Source organism: Cucumis melo, chromosome 8 (assembly GCF_025177605.1).
Source record: "Cucumis melo cultivar AY chromosome 8, USDA_Cmelo_AY_1.0, whole genome shotgun sequence".
NCBI classification, from domain to species: Eukaryota; Viridiplantae; Streptophyta; class Magnoliopsida; order Cucurbitales; family Cucurbitaceae; genus Cucumis; species Cucumis melo.
In genome coordinates, this window is record NC_066864.1 from 2,234,421 (window position 1) to 2,256,139 (window position 21,719).

Consider the following 21,719-nt stretch of genomic DNA (forward strand, 5'->3'; position numbering starts at 1 on the left):
CCCCTTCCATCCCCATCTTCGTTTCCATGATCAGAATCCAGACTCCAAATCCACATGTAAACGGAAAAGTGTAGACATAGGTGGATCTGAACGAAATATTTACTTCTGTTAGAAAATTTGATGGAACATCGGAGTGACCATCGTCTAACTTCAAAACAGAGTAACAAAAACCTACAACAAAACTCTTGAAATCCAAATGGTTTTCCATTCTCATAGTTTTTGCACATTCAAAACGTCACTCTCTTCTTCTCCAACTCCAATTCCCAAAATCTTTCTTCCAAACTAAACATTCTGATTTCAACACCTCTTCGAATTTCTTTCCAATTCCCTTTTCCTCTTTCGATTTCACTCTCCTCTATGCTACTTTCCCTTTCTCACCTCCTTTTCCTCTTTCAATTCCTTAAGCTTTTCAATCTCATTTTGTCGCCATGTCACCATAGCTTCATTTCAGTTCCTTTCCAATCTTGACGTTTAGGGTTTTGGCGGCTTCGCTAAAACCCCCTTTCTTCATTTTATTTGAAATCAAATGGGTTTCGTTTGATGAGATGGGTTGTCCTATGGGTTCTTGTTTCGAACTCTGTTGTTTACTAATGCTCGCTTGAACCAACAACGTGACCTTAGGTGTGGCGATGACTACTGTTCGAGTACTAATTGTTTATATTAATCCGGTAATTTCTAATGAAGATGAAGATTGAGATGAAGAGGGAAGATGGAAGGAGAGGAGGGAGCCGGAGGTATGTGCTATAAGAGGGAATCTTTATCTTTATTTTATTTTTAAATTTAAAAATACCCAACTATAACTATTAATTTAAAAACAATCGGCTAATTGTAACCATTAATAAACATGAAAGTTGAAGATGAGATCATTTTGAAAGTTGAAGGTGAGATTGTAACCAACGGGACGGAGTGGTCTATGCAACTGTTTTTGGTCCCAAGCTTAAGATTAATGAAAACAAATTTTATCTTTGAGCTTCAGCTTCTTAAGTTAAGAAGAGGAAGTTAGCAAAAACATGAATCAGCCAAGGCTTCACAATCCAAAATGCTTCAACCGAGAGCAACTTGACCAGCAAAAGACGTGTATTTCAATTGTAATACCAAGACAATTACAAGAGAGGTATGTATGAAACACATCAAATGAAATCGAAGTTGGGGCCACAACACTATGACACAGTTGCAAAAGTTTCACTGTTATCGTTATATAGAACTCATGGATCCGTTAAAAGAACTTTGAAACCACAAACATAAGACTGACGTGAGGTGCAATTATGTATTCATCTTGAAACAGTCCCAGGAGATATTGAACGGCAGAATGCCAAAGAGATTTTATAAGTGTGTCAAATTGAGCATCAAATCAACCAATTCGATACATATTAGCCACCGACAACGGCAGAGAAAGAATGCTGAGAGCCAAGAAAAATAAAGGTAGGAAAAAGGAAAAAAGAAAGAAAAAAAAAACCCTTACACAATCAATGGGATACTTCTTGCAATGCATTTGTAAGCTCCCGAACTTGTCTTATAGCTGCATCTATAGTATGGAGGGCCCTCTTTTTTACCTGCTTTCAGAACAAAGATGACCTTAAAACCATGCTGTTAACCAGTTAATAAATGTATGTATGCATTTCCACTTAGGATGGTTGAGATTTTAACCTCTAATGTCTTCTCTTTTGCTATGTGATTTTCTGGAAGTAGTCGAACCTCGTCGGTCAACTGGATACTTTCGCCAACACTTTCGGGTGAGATGAAATCTAATACCACGTGTACGCAAGACTGCAGTTCAAATAGAAAAGATAACATAATCTATTAGAAGATGTTGATTCTTTTTTCTACTCGAGAAATAAAATTAGGACAAGGACACATCAAAATAATTATTTATTAAAGAAAAAAAAGGGCTTAAAAATGATCCTACATGTTCCCCATTAATTAGAATAGGTGAGCCCCTCTCCCATCTAGAAAACCATTATACATCTATGTTTGCATAAGGGATAAATAAACCTTGCAGGGGGGACCAAACCAATAACTTTAACCTTTTCAAATACATCCAAGGCTTTCTATAGTGCTAATAAGAACTCTAAATGAAATCACGGGCTTTAAAGAAACAATAAATGTTTAGCAAGAAGGCCCTACGAAAGTTTAATCCTTAAAAAAATAAACATTTGAAAAGAAATTTGTAAAAGACTGCATTATTCTTCAGACCTTTGGACTCCGTATCTGGTATGGACATCCAGCTGGAATGATAACGGCTTCTCCAATGTTTTGCTCAAAAGTCCATGGTTCGATTTCTAACAGCACAAAGTATAAAATACTCCATCAGTATTCAACAGAAACACAGTATGGAAAAACAATGTAAACAATACATACGAAACTCCTCCTTCAGCCTCAATTTGTGGGCTTCATCAAGGAAAAAACTCTGGTCTAGAATTGGATGCACAACCTGCATGATATGCACTAAGTGATTAGTCAACCAACACATGCAAACACAGGGCAATACATGTTTCTGGGCTTACTTGCTTATGAATGAACTCATCAGAATGCTTCCGAAGGTACTCTGATAGCCTAGGAACATCTTGCCTCCGGAAAACATCCCATTGGGCACCACAAGTCTTCGACGATTTATTTCCAACAACAAGACATGATTCTATCTGTTCCCTAAATTTTGTTTGAGGTCCAGTTGTCTCACTAATTTGGGAAGATTTGCATTCGAACATTAATGGTTCAGGATCCGAGTCACATGCACTGTCAGAGGTCATACTAGGGCGTTTAATGCCCTGAGCAAACACTTGATCAGTGGATGCAGAGAAACAGGGTACTTTTGCAAACTTCTTACTGACGGGTGTTTCAATGCCAGCTTTACAAGATTCCACTTCCTCCACACTTGAATGATTAGTAGAGGTATTGGAGGACTCACCTAGAGCCCTTTGCCTTTGAAGCAAGTTGATAACTTTTGTAAGTTGTTCTGTTGAAACAGGGACGTCTGTACTGTGGACCAAAATGTTAATCTGCCATACAAATGCTGAATTAACAGCCCATCTAATATTTGAATGAAAGTTATCACTCTAACTAATGATTGAGAAGAAATAAGCATACCACATCATACGAGTCATAACATAATCTGGAGACAGAGTCAACCAAAACATGATCTTCAGAACATCCATAGGCAAGATAGACACATGGACCCATGTCAGGCTTGGCAATTTCCTGTGGTAACTTTGCAGCTAGATTTAGAAGACCAGACATGGGGTTCATGTATTCTTGAAGTGGTAGAATTCGAATTATTTCAGCATAATGAGCTGGAAACTGCTCTTGAAACAAATGGGAAGAGAGCCAACCTTTTAATTTTAACATGTTGTTACAAGTGTTTGTGCGTGTCCGTCCCTTCAGAGAACCCATAAAACACTGCCTAATGCCAATTTCTACCTGCATGAAGAATTCAAAGGTCACCGTCACATACAAAGGAACTTGCAAACAAGATAGAATCTTCCAAACCATCAACAAAAAAAAAAAAAAAAAAAAAAAAATCATTATGCAAAGAGGCAAAAACAAAGTTCGGTAGAGAATGCTGACCTCACACCAGTCCATGTTACAAGAAGCTTCTGGGAGGCTCGTACTATTTTCGAATCTAGAAATGGTTCTCTCAAGGTAAGTACAAAACATCACTACTGGATCCCAAGTCAGATCTGAATTTTCCAGAACATCACGTACAATTACCGGATGACCTTTAACCCAGTGCCTCTGAAAGTGTTCAAGGTCATCAAGACGGATGTCAAGAAGGCTGGGATAATACAAATAGTTATCATTTGAATCCTCTCGAACGGCCACTTTCTGGAACTCTTCAGTTTCATCAACATCACGATCCTCACCAAAGCACAAAGTACAGTGTGACGATGCATCAACAGACTCTGGAAAATCATAGCTGCATACTATTTCTTCTGCACTCGCTTCAAGTTCCTTTGTCCAACTTAATGGAAAAATACATCTCAACTCAAGAAGGCTATTATCACTGCAGCTGCCACATTCATTTGACGGACAAGAGAAATGTCTAACACTATTATGAATTCTTCCTTTGTGCAACGACTTAGAAGAAGGAAGCCAAGTACCAGGAATTAACTTCTTGTTTTTCACAAGTTTCTTTTTATCAGCCAGACAGGTTTTCTTTCCATTAAGATACTTCGGAATGGACATGTTACAGACTCCACTGGAATCCTCAAGAAAAATATTACGGCGGCAACTTAAGCAGAGATTATAAGAACAACTTGGGCAACTTCTGTAGAGATCCGCAATAATAGTTTTGCAGTTATTGCTGTACATCAATTTCACAACCAATCATAAAGAAGACAACAAGGAAATCAAACATTGAAAAGAAGTGAAACAAGTACTATGTTCCAGAATATGAAGCAGCATACCAACAATGTTCAAGACTGCCAAATTCATCCTGCTTGATATCAACTTCAGAAAGTTCTATCCCTGTTGCATACAAGAAATTCAGAGGGAAATTGCAAACAAATAACAAATTCAGATTTAAATCAGAATTAATAATATAACACCAAAAAGTTGATGAATCTAACACTACCTTTTACCATGGCCTCTGTTTCTATCTCGGCGTCCTTCTCTGTGTTTATTTGTTTGAGTATAGGGAGAAGAACACAAATCAAATAATGGAAACGTAGAATTTTTCCAACGCCATCTCCCAAAAAATCCTGAAATTCATTTATCTGATGAGCACCGACATTCAACTTTGCAAGAACCATGGTCTAGACACAAATAAGCCTTTCATATCAGACCTTACATTCTGTGTGCAAAGATTGATACACTGAGCAGTCCTTACAGTTGCAAATCCCACGGCAGACAGGACATGCCCTTTTCACTTCTTCTGGTGTATCGAAGTACCTGAATCATCAAGAATCATCTCATCTCAACAAAGGGTAAGGGTGAAAAGTACATTAGAATCTCAAAACCAATTGAATATTGGTGGAGTAGCTCATCTATTTTATTGAGAGTGGGTGGTATCTTGATTTTTTCAACATGGGATTCTCAACGTGCCCCTCAAGATGGTGCCTCTTTTAGGTTCACCATTCTTGATCATATCTCAATTCTTTTTATTCAACCTAATACCATTTGGCTTTTATGAGATCTAATATCATATTAGATAGCATGAGGTTCCATCTCAAAATCAATTTCTAATGAAAGGAGTAGCTCGCCTATCTCATTAAGAGTGTAAGGTCCCATGGTTTTTCCAAGGTGGGATTCTCAACAAAGTAAAGTTCATAGTGTGAAACATAAAGATGTTTCTCGTTTCATCAGTGTACTGACAAAATTCTCATGAAAGCTTGGAATTCTGTGGGAACAGTGATGATGTCTAAAAGTGTTGCTTCGGGTTCTTTCTTTCAATGCAACGCACTATAATCTGAATTTTGTGTAAGTTTTCCCAAGAAAGCCATTTATCTCAAGTTGACAAATTTCATATACAATAACCATCCTGGAAAGCCATTTATCTCAAGTTGACAAATTTCATATACGATAACTATGGGATATACAATCTACTCCTCGAGGAAGAGGAAGATACAATTAAAAGAAAAGTACCATCTGCCTGCTTCAAAAGGATGGCTTTCTGTAAGACATAGAAGTGTTGATAAGGAGATACCAAGCGTTTGTATCAACTAACCTAAGCAACTTAACTACCTCAAACAAATCTTTGTTTACATTCTAATACTTTAATAATGCCTACTCTGATTAAACCAACCAACATCTGATTACCAGTTAGTGATCATCGATGGATTAGGCCGAGTTGAACAAAATGCCCAACACTTACCTCTCTCTGATGCAGTCTATGCAGAAGAAGGTTTTTTGACAACTTGAACACTGAGTTAAGCTCCAAGAAGTACTTTTCTGACACCCATGACATTTCTTCCTCTTACATTTTCTCGATCTCCCCACATTACGCCCATATGGTAGAACCTAAGGGGAAAATAACCAAACAACTAAATAGAAGAAACCAGTGAAATCAACAAATAGAATCTCCAATCAAACCATATGAGTGGAACACAGCAGCGAATAGCTCTACCTGCAAGTCGCCAACTGGAAGAATATTGACATTCTTGGAACGAAATCGCCGTGGCTGAATCGGTCTGGATTCTGCCCCAATCTTGGTTCCGCAAGAAGAACCTTCATTGCCAGATTGAAGAGGGGATGGAGAAGGAGAAATTGCCATAAGTCCATTAGGCAATTGCCTCGTCATTTCCTTATCACTGTTCTCCTCCAACTCAATTTCATTCCCCGAGTTCTTCATCCTCTTCTTAGCCTTCTCAACATCCTTCTTCTTTCTTCTCTTCTCCACTTCCCTTCGCAGCACCATCTTTATCAACTCAAACTGCATACTCCCTTTCTTCATCTTCATTCTATTTAGCATCCCATCCAATGCGGCTGAAGCTCCACCTAATTTCTTCCTCTTCATTAGTTTTGCTAGTGTTGCCGCTTTCGGAGACGCCCTAATTACGACGTTTTCAACATTCGAATCTGTATCAATCGATTTTCTGTTCGTCCTTTGAAGTTTGAGAGAATCAGGAACTTTCTCCTTACACTGACGATGGCGGCCTTGAAGATAGTGAATTTCACAGAGCTTTAGATTATCCATCACTCTTCTTTTGCAACGCCATTGCTTCCCATCAGTCCTCTTGCACCGCAAATGGTCTGGAAGTGCTTCGTCTTCTTCTTCCATTATCGCTCCGAAAAAAGATCAAATTTTCTTGGAGAAGACAATCAGATGAACAAAACCCAGAACCCAAAAAAACCCAAATCTCTGCAGCAGAGAAAAATGCAGTAGAAAAGGTGAAAAAGAGGAAGGAAGAGGCGTTAAAATATAATGAACATTTATTAGGGAAAAAACGAAACAGAGAGAGTCCCAAAAGGAAGGAAGTGGCACATCCGTAATAATCGGAAACCCCAAATCTTGATTTTGTAACAGATTAGGATCAAATTACTGAAACTAAGTACGATTTTCAATTCAAGATCGAGATGTTTATCATCTTCTCGTAAAGCTTGACTAATTCATTAGCAAAATAAAACCAGTAATCTCATATCAGTCCCTCCACTCCATCCAAATCAACCCCAAGCTTTCTAAATTACATTTTTATTTTAAACAAAAATATTTACATGTCTTATCTGATGTGAGAAGCAAGAACAACCATCTTCTGCTGTTTATTTCTTTTTTTGGAATCCTAATTTCTCAGTAACCAACTGAAATTGTCTTAAATGCATTTACTATTTTTCTCTTTTGTTCATTACAATTACAATGATGTTACTTTTGCTCTTTTACAAATAATTTTATTTGGTTGGAGAGGAAAGGAATATAAACAGAATTTTGGTGTAGAAGATGGCACCCTACTGTCATATTGTCTAAAACATGAAGACTTTTAAAATATGAACTTGGTTCAAAAACTGTACTGGTTTTATCAACAAAATTGACTACATTTTGTATTATATTTTAGGTGAACTAAATTGTTAAGAAAATTTAATGGTTGAGTTTAGATTGAAAGGAAATGAGATTGTGAAAACGCTCATGTGTTTATGCTTTGTAGCAGTCCATGCCGACCATTAGCATTTGAGGATTCTAATCTATTTTAGGCCTCCAAAATTTATTACTTCAAAATATTATTATTTTTAGGACAAGGAAACTCATTGTCTTATGTGCATGGAAACACTGAATAACATGAAAATTCTCTCATTTAATTCTGTTTTCTTCATTTATCTCTTCCTCTTCAACCAAGAAACACCTCAATGGGCCAAAAATTCTTAATTTTATACATTCGTATAAAATCATCTAAGAGTAAGGTAAATAATTATTTTTGAAATTATTATTATTATTATTAGCATCGATGAGAAACAATTGTAGAATCTTATGAATTTTGATATTTATAAAAATGTTTAGCGGCCAGAGCCCATTTTATTTTGAGACGGGGCCTAGTAGCAATAAGTAATAGACTCGAGAAATGATGATATCATTTTGATTCGTAGGAGGGAATGAAGCCCAATGGACCCGAGAGTCAATGATCGGCCCACTCACTGTTCGAACTTGGAAAAGTCCTCAAATTTTTGTTAAATTTAAAAAAAAAAAAAAAAAAAAAGATAAAAACAAAATATGATGAAATGAAAACTATACCTAAAACATAGAGACAAAAAATGTATTTTCGTAAAAAACTATTATTTAAACTTTGAAAGCTTCAAATATATATATATATTAATAAAAATAAAAGAAGCAAAAAAAGATGGATTGAACTCAGATAGCATTCTAAAATTCAACTGGTTTAATTACAATTAGGAAAAGCATAAAATAGGAATAATGATAACATCTATCTGTTGTTTAAAATCTAAAAGCTTTCCATATCCCCACTTTGTCGTTGTTCATGAAGCGAATATTAACTTATGCTTCAAAAGCTTCCATTTCCTATGATCCACAGCCAATCAAGAGCAACTCCAGAAAAAATGCCTCCTAAAAGGAACATTACAAGCAAATTCCCCAATGCATTCTGCTCAGGTGCCTTCAAAATAACCAAATTATATATCAGATTCGCCACAAAATGAATGATCTTGCTTCTTATGTGCATATGTTTTCTAATATAAAGTTAAGTATGTTAAGATATTTGTTGCAGGCCATCAACTGACCTTGTAGCCTTTAGGTGCTGCAGTAAAGACACAAACTGTAAGGTGGCCGTTGCTCAATCCCAAGAATGAAGTGAGCAAGATCATCCACCCTTGATCACCATACTTTGCTGTGAAGTAAAATGCAGGGACTAGTAGGAAACGGCTTAGAATCGCAATCAACAGGCCCTTCCTCGACTCCAACTTGAGGCAGTTGATGAGAGGTACATATCTGCCTACCAGATCCCAGACGTTGTACATTGCTATTAAAACAAGTGGGTACCTGAATTATCAGCAGCAGAAGACATTTGACATAAGTTTGGTTATTTTTCAGAGATTTCAAGGTTTGTATGTCTAATTCGCAAGAGTACCTACCATGAACCCAATTGGTGTTCTCCGGTATTTTCATACAAGAAGCCAGGAAAGATTGACAATGTGAGAACATATATCAGATACACGCCAAAAAGATAGTCCATATTCTTCTGAAATAGTTGCTTTTTGCTGAGTATTTCGGTTTTGTCCTATGGAGATCAAAAAACAACTTTATTGATCAGAATCAAGATTTTCTTTTGGTAATATAATTTAAAGAACATAGTGAATGTTGTCATACTTCTTGGTTTGACTGAATTTGGATGCCTGCAGCAGCAAGGTCAGATGACACAGTTTTCGATCCTTCGGAAGCTGCCTTCTTACGGTAGAACTTCACTAGAGGGATTTTAGGGAAGACTATGGCATAGAGAACAACGCAAAGGAACTCGAAAGCAGCAGATATCGATAAAAATAGAACTGCATAAAATAGTAAAGAAGAAGTTGAACTGTAGTTAGCAAGAGCGAGGCCATCTTTTGAACTAAGGGAACTGATCACAAAGTACAGGCTACGTGATGCTTATTTCACAATTTATAAGCTTTGAGCGGTTGAACAATTAATAGAAATTTATTTACGTACTAGTCCCTTTACGAAGACCGCTATGAAAGTCCTCAAAAGCAGCTTTTGTTATTAGCCTCAACCCAGAGGTGAGAGCTCCTGAGGCAGCCAATCCAGCCATAAAAGACTGCAGTGAGAAAATAACAACTTGTAAAAGAATTGCATACATAAGTAGGTACAAAATCAAATCTTTGTCCCCTTGCCCCATAAAGAGAAAAATAATTAGAAAAGGACCTGGATGAATTCAGGACACATCAAAGAGAGATCTCCAACCATCCCACCTTGCACGAAGGCATCAGCGACTCCAAAGGAACCAACAATGACACACAAAGCAATATATGGTCCAATTCCTCCTTTTCCAGAGGTAACCAAATCCAACTATCGTAAAATATAAGAATAAAATCAGCAAACAACATTCAGTGTCTTTTTAACTTGCTGAAAATAAGAAACAGAGAACTATAAATCATGTACACATGCATCTCAATTTAAAGAGTAGTGGCTGTTACTTACAACTATGAGCAACACAGTACTTATGAAGAAGAGAGCATATCCACGTATGTTTCTCCATCGTGTATCGATTTTTGCTTCGTGATATGCTAGAATTGCAATCACTCCAAGTGCAAATGGTTGATACACAAGAGTCAGTACTCTCGATGGATGATAGTGCTTCAAAATTTCAAAAAAAGTAGAGGATTATAATTCTTCAGCTGAAATAAACTCGAAAAAACACAAATCACTCAGATGGCTGGCATGTAATCATTAAAATTTAGAAATGAATATTGAAAACATGAAAGTTTTTTATCTTCCCTCAAAGTTTGGAAATATTTTACTCTATAAAGCTAAAAGAAAATAGCCCAAATCACTCATATGACTAATATGAACACAATACATGACATAGTCAGTGTTTAAAAAACAAAAAGCATAAACATAAGGTTGATTATAATTACCGGAAACAATTGATAATAGTAATCTGAAATAGTTAGCATACTATTCCAAGAAACAAGGGAACCCAAACCGAGAACCCAGCAAACTGCCAGAGCTGTGAACTTCCCCTGCTTAAAAAGTCAAAAGAAAAATCATCAAACAACTTACCTTTTAAAAAATAGCTATTCCTTGATTAATTAAGCACAAACATGAGAATAAAGGAATAAGCACAAACCTCAGTCCTTGCTGGAGCCCCAGATTCTTCAGTAGCACCATTCATGGTAGATCCCTATTCCCAAACAATAAAACAAAGTATAAAAAAAAAAAAATCAAAACACAGTGACAGAGAGTTGTAGAAATTTGATGTTCTTATATGCAAAGTATGATTTAGAATGAGAGGGAGTGTGAATGAGCATCATTAAATATACAGGTTGGAGAACAGAAAGAATGAGCTGTATAAAAAAAATCTAGCACAAATTTGGCGAAAATTTTAGCAGAAAAATAATTAAGGGGGCTGGTGATTTCCATAATTGGTAAAAGTTTTACCACAAGTTAAACCAAAAACATTTGATCACACAGCTCGAGATTTTTGTTTTGGAAACAGAGAAAGCAAAAAAAAAACCAAAAAACTTCTCCAACACCTTATCAACACGGATGAGAGGGAGGTTACAGTCGAGAAAAACCGTTTTTCCCATCAAAGAAAAATGACAAATCAAAGTGAATCTTTTCTATTCAGGAGAATACATCAAAACATGAATTGGCAGATGGGTATTTCAAAATGGGCTATTAAAGAAAGAAAAAACGAAGTGAAGATACCAGAGGGAATCCAGAATATCGAGGAGGAAAACGAGGAGTAATGAAGACAAATGCATGAATGATTAAAATAAGAGGAAAACACATGAATACACGAACAAATTAAATATTAAGAAACGTGAGAAATAAATTAATTCAGTAAACAGAGTGAGAAACGTATGAGAGAGAGTCAACGCGCACCTTAGCTAAGGAAATTCAAAGTTGGTAGTATGAATGCGAGGAAGAAGAAGGTGAATAATGGGTAATATAAACAAGACTGAAAAAAGGGAAAAAAAAAAAAAAGAATAGATTAATGGGTTCGAAGCAGAAGCAAAGTATGAAAAGTGGGGAAGATTATAGCGACTGATTTTGACAAACGATAATGAAGAAACGTAGAACAAGGGGAGGATTCTATAATTTCATAAAGCCCAGACCTGAAGATATGGAGTCAAACTGGAATGGGGTTCCATCGTCTAATTCCAGCCGAGATAGCGTCGTTTTGGTTGAAATTTCCTTTTCCGGCTATGAAAAAGAGAAAAAAGAAAACTGCTTTTCTCTTTATTGTTATTTTTATCTAACTTTGCTTAAATAAAAAAACTATTATCTTTCAAATTTATTATTATTTCAATGCTCTAACGAGGGATCTTGTCCTACATGTTTATTCATTTAATTTTGTCTAATAAGAACATGTGAGTGAGAAGATTATACAATAATAAAACGAATAATGATTCTTAATATAAATAAATAAACATAATATAATATAATATTTTTCTTTTGTTTAGACGTTTTTTTTTTTTTCTTTCGTCCTGTTTATGTATTGAAATTTTAGAAACTGACGATCTATTAAGAAATTATCCTATACTTTCCTCTAAAGGTTGAATTTTAAAACGTTGTTATATTGGTTTATCAAAGAATAATAAATAAATAAATGTTTTAACTTTAGTTTTAAGATATTTAAAAACGATAATTCTCTCTCTGAGAAATCTAAAATAATAGTTATTTTGGATCATGGACCCACGTGGCAATTTCTCAAAATCTTAAAAATTGTATTTATTGTCAAAACAAATATCTAAAATGATTTTTATCTTTTCTAGTAAACATGCGAATGAATATTCACACAAATTTTAGAAAACAATCCTACTTCGTTTTGTTTTAGTTTTCAAAATTTTACTTGTCTTTTTCAAACCACATATAAAAAGTTTACGTCGAAAATCCTTCAACTAGTTTATAAGTTTCCTAAAAAAAATAAAATAAATAAAATAATTATTAAACAAGATTGATTTTAGGGTATGATCGGGGGAATGTAAGGAAAAGAAAAGAACTATGTAGTACTTTCCATGTTTGGGACAAGGAATAAGGGGAGGGAAAGAAATATATTTAATCCCCTTATTCCTTTTTACTCTTTATCTTTCTTCCTCCCAATCCTCTCTTATTCCTTCTTATTTATTCTCTTTCTTCCTTAAAAGATGGAAAGTTATTATTATTATTATTTTGTATATTTTAATATTATATTTCAAAATAGAGTTATATAATTGATGTTCATCATTTAACTGCACTAGAAAAAAAAACATTTGTTTCTCATATTTCATTTTATTTCAATGCTATTACGTTGGTTGTAATTTTTTTTAAATCGATTGTTAACGATACGTAATTTTTCGTTGTACTTACAACATCAATTTAAAGAAAATACATGTAATTTTTTTCACAAGTAATACATCAATTAATTTTTTGACACGAAAAGCTTACGAACGAAACGTTCAAAATTAACATCATATTTACAAAAGCTAATGAAACATGTTTTCCAATAAAAATTACAAATTTCGGTAAATAAAATATAAATATTTGTATATTGGATTTATAATTCGAATTTTTAAAAATACATGGGTACGAATTAAAAAAATAATAAAAAAAAATAAATCGACACCCAATTTTTCGATATTGCACTTACAACATCAATTTAAAGAAAATACTTATACTTTCTTTCACATGTAACACATCAATTAATTTTTTTGGCACGGAAAACTTACATACAAAATATTCAAAATTGACATCGTATTTACGAAAACTAATGGGACATGTTTTTTTGATAAAATTTTCAAATTTTGTTAAATAAAATACGAATATTTGTGTATAAGATTTACAATATGAATCTTTAAAAAATTATATTTGTATAAATTAAAATAATAATAATAATAATAATAATAAATTGTCATATTCTTTCCCACTTATTCTTTCTCCAATCAAATATTATAAATAATATCTCATAATCTTTCCACTTATTCCTTCTTCCAAATAATAATCACTTATTCCTTCCCCAAACAAAAAATTATTATATTTTTTTTTCACAATCTCTCATTTTTTTTATTCCTTTTCCCTCTTATTCCTTTCTCCGACCACATCCTAAATATTTAGTTTTGACTTTTTATTAGGCAGGATTTGTGCTGTCGGTTCTGTTTTGTCCTAATAAAAATTTTCTTCTTTAAAAAAAAAGTAAATTAGCTTTGGTTTAGAAAATACTTATGAGATGTTGACATGGAAACACACCAAAAATATATAATAAAGGTGGTGAGTTATAAGCTTAATTCATAAAGATAATAATAATTTGTGGCTCATTTCCCGAATAGTGTACTATGTGTTACCCTATATGTTTTAAATTATTTGAGTTCCATTGTATTTTTATTTTATTTTGTCAATTACTAGTTTTCATTTTCTAATGAATTTTTAAGTTCATTTGAGTGGATTAAAAAACGTTTTAAAAAACCATTTTTAATAAAAATGATTTAAAATATACTTTGAAATTATTTTAAAAACTTTTTGAATGGTCGTTAAAGCTTTAATTTTTTAGGTTACACACTTGAAAATGGTATATATGGTATATATGGTACATTATTATGTGGAAAAAGAATTTCCAACTCTTCCTTTATGGAAGGATTAAGATGCCAATTAATTTTCCAAATATGAACTATAATTTCAATCCCCAAATCATATCAAACTAGGTTTTTCCCACTGATTTTATAGTATTTGATTAATGTTGGGCTGTCTTTTCAAAAATTTTAAAATATAAATGTATTGTTCCGCTTTGATTTGAAAATCTTACATAGCATTCATTCGTTTTGATTTTTGCCATTCCTCCAAGTTGCCTTCTTAGTTCTTATGTAGTTGATGACATCACTAGCCCGTCATTATAATCTATATATATATATCATATCATATTATTTATGTCAAGTAGGGTGCTTTTTTTTTTTTTTTCTTCCATTTTCAAATTTTATTGACTAAACTTTATAAAACATTTACTTTAAAAGTTTGAAAAATAAAATAGAATATACTTAATTAAAAATCCAGTCATAAAATAGCATCTGATCAAAACTATATATATTTATATTTATTAGTGAGTGATCCTTCAAATTTCAAGATAGATAGACTTTGAAACAACTTTTTGCATAAAGAATATCGTGAGGAATTGTCAAAACATATTAGGTATTTCAATAAAACTCTATCCTAACACATTTTTATTGCATGAATGCTCAAATGTTAAAAGAATGATATCCTAACAAAAGTTTTTATATATATAGCAAATAACATTAAATACTATAACTAATCGATAAGTATAAAATAGTATTTACCGTAACAATAGATGATCATTATAGTTTTAAAATAGTTATTCCTCCAAACTATCCCTAGTTAATATTAGGGTGTTGCATTCTATTTATTTACTTTCTTCCTATGGGTTGAAGAAGGCATTAATCGGAAAATCATTCTCGATAATGTGAGTATGGGAAAATCTATAGTAAAATGGTTTTGCAATATGCATCTATTTTTCTTACATAATTGAATGAAATTATAAATGGAAATTCTTGATAATTTTTCGAATTTTAATATATGATTTTTTTTATTTATATTTTGCCAATATAATTTTACCATTTTTTTTTAACAACATTCAAAATTTTATTAAGAGAATTTTGTGATAGGTATGAGGTAAGAGAATATGGGCTTCCACTATTGGGCCTGCGATCTCCCACGGCAGTACCACAGAGAGTCGGAGATTTCCATTTACGGTGTTCGTTTCAAAATACAAAAGAAAGAGTGGGGGACAATTCTTCGGTGGGGCCACGTAAATGGAGATGCATAATTTTGGGGTTTCGTCGTAGATCTAAATGGCAGTTAGCGAAGAAGAAAAAGGTTGTTTTGGTTATTAAGAAAAAGGCATATTGTCCAAAGATTGAAGATTCGGAAGGTAGGGAAAGAGTGCAAATACTAACTTACATAATGTCCTTTTCCATCCCAAGCTAGCACACACAACCAAACCAACAACTCATAACTCATTCCCCTCCAATTAAAATATACATTGCCCATCGCTTATCTTCTTCCTACTACTTGCTTTTCATAACATCAAATATAAATTCAGTGTTTTAAATACTTCAATCATTGCTGGGAAAGTCGCTTTTCCTAATACATCATTGGTTGGATTTCATCTAAGAATAAATTTTTCAAGTAATACCAAATTAAATCATTATAAGAAATTAAGGATAAATATGTTTAAATTATTATTATTAATAATAAATAGAGTGATTATCTAATAGGACTGAGTAATTTGATTATATTAAATATACTTTTACATATCAAGTATCAACGACTCTTTTCGTAAATTAAATATCTTAATACAATTGTGATGTCATTTTCTTTATTAAAAAAAAAAAGAGAAACTTGTGGTTTAAATTAATTTAGTTATCTTTTAATATTAAATTAAATTTATTTTGAGAGACTACATTACATGATTTTTTTTTTCTTTCTGAAAATAATGTTACATTAGTATTTAGTAATATGAAAAGGAAATTCAAGAAAATAAATATATGGAAATGTATTTTATTTTTCATTCATTTTCAACTTAAGTAATACGAACATCTATTCGTAATAAGCTTTAAATTTATAGAACATCGACCTTTATAAATATTAACCATCGTTAATTGATTATAATTTTAGTTTTTTTTAGATGTTATTGTTGGATAAAGGAGAGTTATTATTTTTTTTTTTTATTGAGTTTTACAATAGTGATTGTGAAGTTAGAAACCACAGCTTGTGAAATGGTAGTTGAAGTTTTTGAACTAAATTATAGTTGAATTGAAAAATGATAGATTGTTAGGTTAGGTTAATTAAAAAAAGAGAAAGCATTAAGTAAATGATTGAAAATTTATAAGAATAAACCATCCAATTGGATGAAGGATTTGTGTTGATTAGGAAGCATCAAATTCACACCAAAACTGAATCTTTTCCATCATTATGATGAATTAATTATTGTCTTGCGTCATCATCCACTTAAATATAAAAGGAAGAGGTAGTGAATTATTAGGAAAACAAATAGATTATATTATAAAAAATAACTTCAACTTTCTTATTTGGCTAAAAAATGTCTCACCACTTTTTAGGTTTCAACAATGTTCTTAAGCTTTTTAAAATGGTTAAAAAATCATTCTTACAAAAAATGTTATTGTTTTATTTCAAAGTTACCTATAAATTATTGAAAATATTTCATAAATACATTTAAACTTAAAAAACAAAAAAAAAATATTTTAATTAATCCAACTTTTAAACCAAATAATTTTTTTTTTAATTACAATTAAAATTTACATCGATATGTCAATATTTATATTTTAATGGATTTAATATCGATAAAAGGGATGAACTGATATTTTCATTATATCGTAAAAAATCCATAAATCACATGAAATAAATATCAACATGACACTAATATAAATAATAGACATATTTATTTATTTTTAAAAAATAAAATACTTTTTTTACTAACTTAAGTTTATTTTTTGAATTTTGTGCTTTTATAATTTTTTCATAAATATCCATCAAATCAAAATTTATATAAAACTAAGATTTTGAAATATCCATCAACATCGATGTTTACAAAATCTCACAAAAAAATATATAAAAATTTCCTTAAACACGCACTAAAACAATAATTACTCAAATAAAAAAACACCATATAAATCTATTGGTGTATAATTAATAGTCAAAATATTTTTCTTATTTGACAATAAATTCTATGTTAATTACAAAAATAACTATTTAGATCAGTTGTGTACGTGATCTATTTGTGTTAATAATCAAATAAATTTAAAATTAAGATTTTAATTTAATATTTTGGTTGATGAGAAAATATGTAAAATTTGAATCATTTAACATCAATTTTCGTCTAACATAGTAGGACACTTTTTAAACTTTTGAAAGCTTTAAATAGTTTTTTTTCCCACAAAATACCAATTTCAAGGACACTTTTTCTTTTAAAAAAATGTAACCAATATATATATATATATATATAAATGAAGGATGAGGGGTAGAATTGACTTTTGCGCTTTAAAGTAAATTAATTAATATTCAACAACCAAATTTCTTTCAAAATTGAATAGAAAAGAAAAAATGAGAATAAAACAACAACGAAACAAAGTCCCCTCCGGAATCCACAAAAACAATAATTCGGATTTATGAGAATTAAAAAAAACAATAATAACAATAATAAATAAATATCCTCTCGCTCAAGTGGCGCGCAAAACGAACCGTTTCAGGAGATTAATATATACACGTGTGTATATATCACAGCAGAAAAGAGTTCAGGTGCGGGCGCTCGTACGGGTTCTCCATGTGGGAATGCTGATCAAGTGGTGTGGAAAGAGAGAGAACCACGTTGATAGTGGGGCCCAAAGCCAGATGTCAATGATTATTGGTGGGGCGGCAATATGAACGGCGTAGGATAGCATACCCTTTGGTGGATAGGCCACCACGTCGCAGATTATAATTTGTCGAAAAGGCGTGGGCCCTGTGGGTTCCCACTCTAACTCAAGATTATGAAAAGGAAATTAATAATTTGCCTTTTTCTTAATCCCCCCCCCCCCCCCCCCCCCCCCAGAAAAAAAAGTATGAAACAGATTTAAAGCCTGAAATGTACGCTATATGGAAAAAATAGAAAGGTGAACTCAACTCACCAGCCTCCTCTTCTTCATTTTCTCTTCAGTCTTCAACTTCAAGTAATTCCCTTCATATTTTTGGTAATTCATCTCTCAAATTATTTCCGTTTTTTTCCTCTCTTAAATAATTTTTTGCTACTTTCAACCATTTCTTTGGTAATCAATTACAGTATTATAGGGTTTTTTTTTTTTTTTTTGCATGTCATATTGTTTCTTGGGATTGGTTAGAGTGCGGCGGAGATATATAGAATTGTTGCTCTTAGTTGATATTTCCTTTATTTATAATTATTTTCGAATTTACTCTTCAAATGACATCTAAATTTGCATAAAGAAGTGCTGTTCTATTTATTTTTGTTTCTTGAGTTGAGGAACTGTTCTATGGTTGCAATTATATGTTGAAAAAATAAATGGATTGAGATAAGATGGAACGATCTTTGGTTTGTTTAATAAAATAATAATAATAATAATAAAACTGAAGGAAAATAAAAAAGATGGATCTAATAAGGATGGCTGTTTGCAGCGTGAAAAAAAAACAAAAGAACAGAAAAGCAAACAAATGAATGATCGATCGTTTATGAGAATTTATGAATTTGAATTGTGGGGTGAGTATATATTGTTTGTACTCGGTAATTTTAATATCATGATTCACCTTTGTAAATATAAATCCAACCATATAATTTTCGAAGACAAGAACCAAGAAATTCCCTCAATTGGGTGTGTATTAGAGTTTCATCTATTTTTCTTGATTTTGTAGGTGTGTTTCTGGTTAGTCTTCAAGCTTGAAAATGGCGTCGATTCATCCGTCGGAGCTCGACTCCAACGCCACCGACTCAGTAGCGTCGTCGCCGAGATCCGACCACCACTTTAATTTATCTAACGACCCACATGCTCGAGTTCGATTCATGTGCAGCTTCGGTGGCAATATCTTACCCCGACCGCACGATAATCAACTCCGATACGTCGGTGGTGAGACTCGCATTGTTGCTGTTCAACGCTCCACCACTTTCTCCCACTTCCTTGCCAAACTCGCTAAGATCACTGGCAAGTTTAACTTCGATGCCCGGATTTTTCTTTGAAATTTGGGGGTTTATGAATTAATTCTAGTTTCGACAAGGGGAATTGAATTTTTGTTTTGTTCAGGTACAATTAACATGAGCATAAAGTACCAGCTTCCCAATGAAGATCTCGACGCCTTGATTTCAGTGTCAACAGACGAGGATGTGGAAAATATGATGGACGAGTACGACCGGCTTGTACAGAATCACAATCCGAAATCGGCGAGGCTCCGATTGTTTCTGTTTCCTAGAGGGGAAGATTCCAGAGCCAGTAGTATTAATTCCCTGCTCGGCGGTTCTACAAATCGGGATCACTGGTTCCTTGACGCTCTCAACGGCGGTGCTCCAGTGCCAGAGCTCGAGCGTGGCCGGTCGGAAGTTTCATCCATCGTCTCTGAAGTACCGGACTATTTGTTTGGTCTGGACAATCAGGATGATACTTCGACTCATTCACGAGAACCCAAATCGAAGAGTCGATTTAATTTGAATCCGTCTGAGAATGTTTCGGTTTCGGATCCTGGATCGCCTTCCCCTGTTGTGCCGTCGGCGACTTGTGTGACTTCGATGCCCAATCTTCCCCCAGTTAAAACCCGTCCCGACACGCCGTCGCCGAGGGCGGAGCCGGTTGATAAAACGCCGGAGAATTGTGAACCTCCGGCTATACCTTTCTCTCAACCGCCGGGGTATCCGAATAGCCCGATGATGCATTATTTCCCGGGAACAAATTATCCGGGTCACCACCAACAGGTTGTATACGTTCTTCCCGGACAGATTCCGCCTGGAAATGTTCCGGTCCAGCATATTCCGATCCAGACTCAGCCGTCGTACGTTCAACAGTTCCAACCGGTGGGTGGCGGTCAAGTGCCCTTAGCATATCACCACCCAGTTACGATGGGCGGTCAAGTGTACGGGGGAGGAATGGGTCCGGTAAGTGGTTATGATCCACAGGCGGAAGCGGTGAGGATGGCTGCTGATGGCGTAAGTCAGCAGATGTATTATGGAGTCCAAAATGCTGCGAGGGCTCCGCCGTATGCGATGGGTATGATGGGAGGTCCGGTGGCGGAAGAAGCTCGGGGAAGTGGATCGGAAACAAGAACGGGTAGCAGAGTATCGCCATAGCAATAGCAAGAGAGGGTTGAAAGTGAATTTGATTAAAATTGGGATTTGTAATTAGTGGTTAATTTTGGGTGTTGGTTGATTGATTAAACCCATAATGTAAAATTGGTGTTTTCAAGCTGCAAATACAATATTTTTACTTCTACATACATATTGTTTTTAATTGGTAATATAAATTACTTTCATTCCATATTTAACTATACATACATATTTTTTTTTACAAAAAAAAAAAAAAAAACAAAACAAAAATTGCTTTCTTTTGTTTAATAAATAAATTTAGGTTTGTTTCTAAAATAATGGCTGTCAAATAGATATTTCTTGGAATATTCTTGAGAAAACTTCAATGTTAAAAACCATATCCCTTCCTTTGGTATTAAAATCACTTCTACTTTTATAAAAAATTATTTTGCTACAACATGCTATGCTATCGTTAAAACTAAAAAAAATATTAGGATGCTTTCAGGATTAATAACTCCAAACATAAACCTAAATTATGTATCTGCTAATTTAGTTATTTTTAAGTTTGAGGATTCGATTGGATTTTTTTAAAACCAATATTTGGTATATAGTTAATTTTTTGGAGTTAATGTGAAACTTAATGGTTTTGACATCTACATGTTCTTCGATAACGGAAAGATTTAAATCCTTCTTATATTCTATATGTTGAACTAAAAAGTAAAAGAAAAATTGAGTCACTGTTCCCTAAATAATTTAGTTCATGATTTTCATTTATTTGTTTTGTTTTAAAAATTGGAACCTTTAACTTTTTTCGTTTTTTTAGAAGTTATATGTCTAACCAAATTTGACGGCATTCTGTCTTTATATTAACAATTAATTATGATATTTATTATGATATCTCATTTTGACTTTAATTTATAATTTTATTATGGTTTAGGCTATCATTAGTGATTTTTTTTGTAAAGCAACAAAATGGATGACATAACATTATTATTATTATTAGACTAATCTAGCTTGATGTAACAAGAAAACAAGAAAATTGAAATTAGATATACTAAACAAGATTTAAAAAAACAGTAGACATTTCATATTAGTATTTAAATTATCAACCAACTCAAATATGATTATATTATCAACGATTTCTTAAAAACATTTTTCTTCAAATAAACAATCACAATGAAAAAGACTACTTTATTTTGTAAGGAAAAAGAAATATAGTCAACCAATATTTGTTATACTACGTACATTCGATTAACTCTTTTATCTCGATTTTAGCATATATTGGTAGTATTTGAACATAAGCTAAGTTTTCTTGACCCCTCGTCTCAAACGTATTATAATAAAAAG

At 33.1% G+C, this 21,719-nt stretch overlaps 3 protein-coding genes across 13 annotated transcripts; 1 reads left to right on the forward strand and 2 right to left on the reverse strand.

Moving 5' to 3' along the window:
* Nucleotides 1-1,295: 1,295 nt before the first annotated feature.
* LOC103484564 (lysine-specific demethylase JMJ28) lies at nucleotides 1,296-7,081 on the reverse strand. The gene is made up of 12 exons (XM_008441697.3): nucleotides 6,059-7,081; nucleotides 5,807-5,952; nucleotides 4,779-4,884; nucleotides 4,568-4,694; nucleotides 4,401-4,461; nucleotides 3,562-4,297; nucleotides 3,085-3,414; nucleotides 2,505-2,996; nucleotides 2,359-2,431; nucleotides 2,194-2,279; nucleotides 1,648-1,767; nucleotides 1,296-1,553 (listed from the first exon to the last, which is right to left on the reverse strand). The coding sequence occupies exons 1-12, from the start codon at nucleotides 6,710-6,712 to the stop codon at nucleotides 1,467-1,469; spliced, it is 3,018 nt and encodes a 1,005-aa protein (XP_008439919.1). The 5' UTR covers nucleotides 6,713-7,081; the 3' UTR covers nucleotides 1,296-1,466.
* Nucleotides 7,082-8,230: 1,149 nt separating this feature from the next.
* On the reverse strand, nucleotides 8,231-11,847 carry LOC103484566 (equilibrative nucleotide transporter 3-like). 10 transcript variants are annotated; one of them, XM_051088627.1, is made up of 11 exons: nucleotides 11,707-11,847; nucleotides 11,474-11,549; nucleotides 10,716-10,769; nucleotides 10,504-10,608; nucleotides 10,067-10,222; nucleotides 9,791-9,934; nucleotides 9,578-9,683; nucleotides 9,242-9,417; nucleotides 9,007-9,152; nucleotides 8,656-8,914; nucleotides 8,231-8,531 (listed from the first exon to the last, which is right to left on the reverse strand). In XM_051088627.1, the coding sequence occupies exons 3-11, from the start codon at nucleotides 10,758-10,760 to the stop codon at nucleotides 8,421-8,423; spliced, it is 1,248 nt and encodes a 415-aa protein (XP_050944584.1). In that variant the 5' UTR covers nucleotides 10,761-10,769; nucleotides 11,474-11,549; nucleotides 11,707-11,847; the 3' UTR covers nucleotides 8,231-8,420. The 10 variants fall into 10 exon arrangements, with proteins under 10 accessions (XP_050944584.1, XP_050944583.1, XP_008439925.1 ...); XM_051088626.1 differs by having other exon boundaries at nucleotides 10,504-10,611; XM_008441703.3 differs by lacking the exon at nucleotides 11,474-11,549 and having other exon boundaries at nucleotides 11,707-11,808.
* A 6,331-nt stretch (nucleotides 11,848-18,178) lies between these two features.
* On the forward strand, nucleotides 18,179-20,563 carry LOC103484567 (uncharacterized). Of its 2 annotated transcripts, none has more exons than XM_008441706.3 (3): nucleotides 18,179-18,324; nucleotides 18,998-19,284; nucleotides 19,384-20,563. In XM_008441706.3, exons 2-3 carry the CDS (start codon nucleotides 19,029-19,031, stop codon nucleotides 20,415-20,417), a joined length of 1,290 nt encoding a protein of 429 aa, XP_008439928.1. In that variant the 5' UTR covers nucleotides 18,179-18,324; nucleotides 18,998-19,028; the 3' UTR covers nucleotides 20,418-20,563. The 2 variants fall into 2 exon arrangements, with proteins under 2 accessions (XP_008439928.1, XP_008439929.1); XM_008441707.3 differs by having other exon boundaries at nucleotides 18,183-18,303.
* Nucleotides 20,564-21,719: the final 1,156 nt, after the last annotated feature.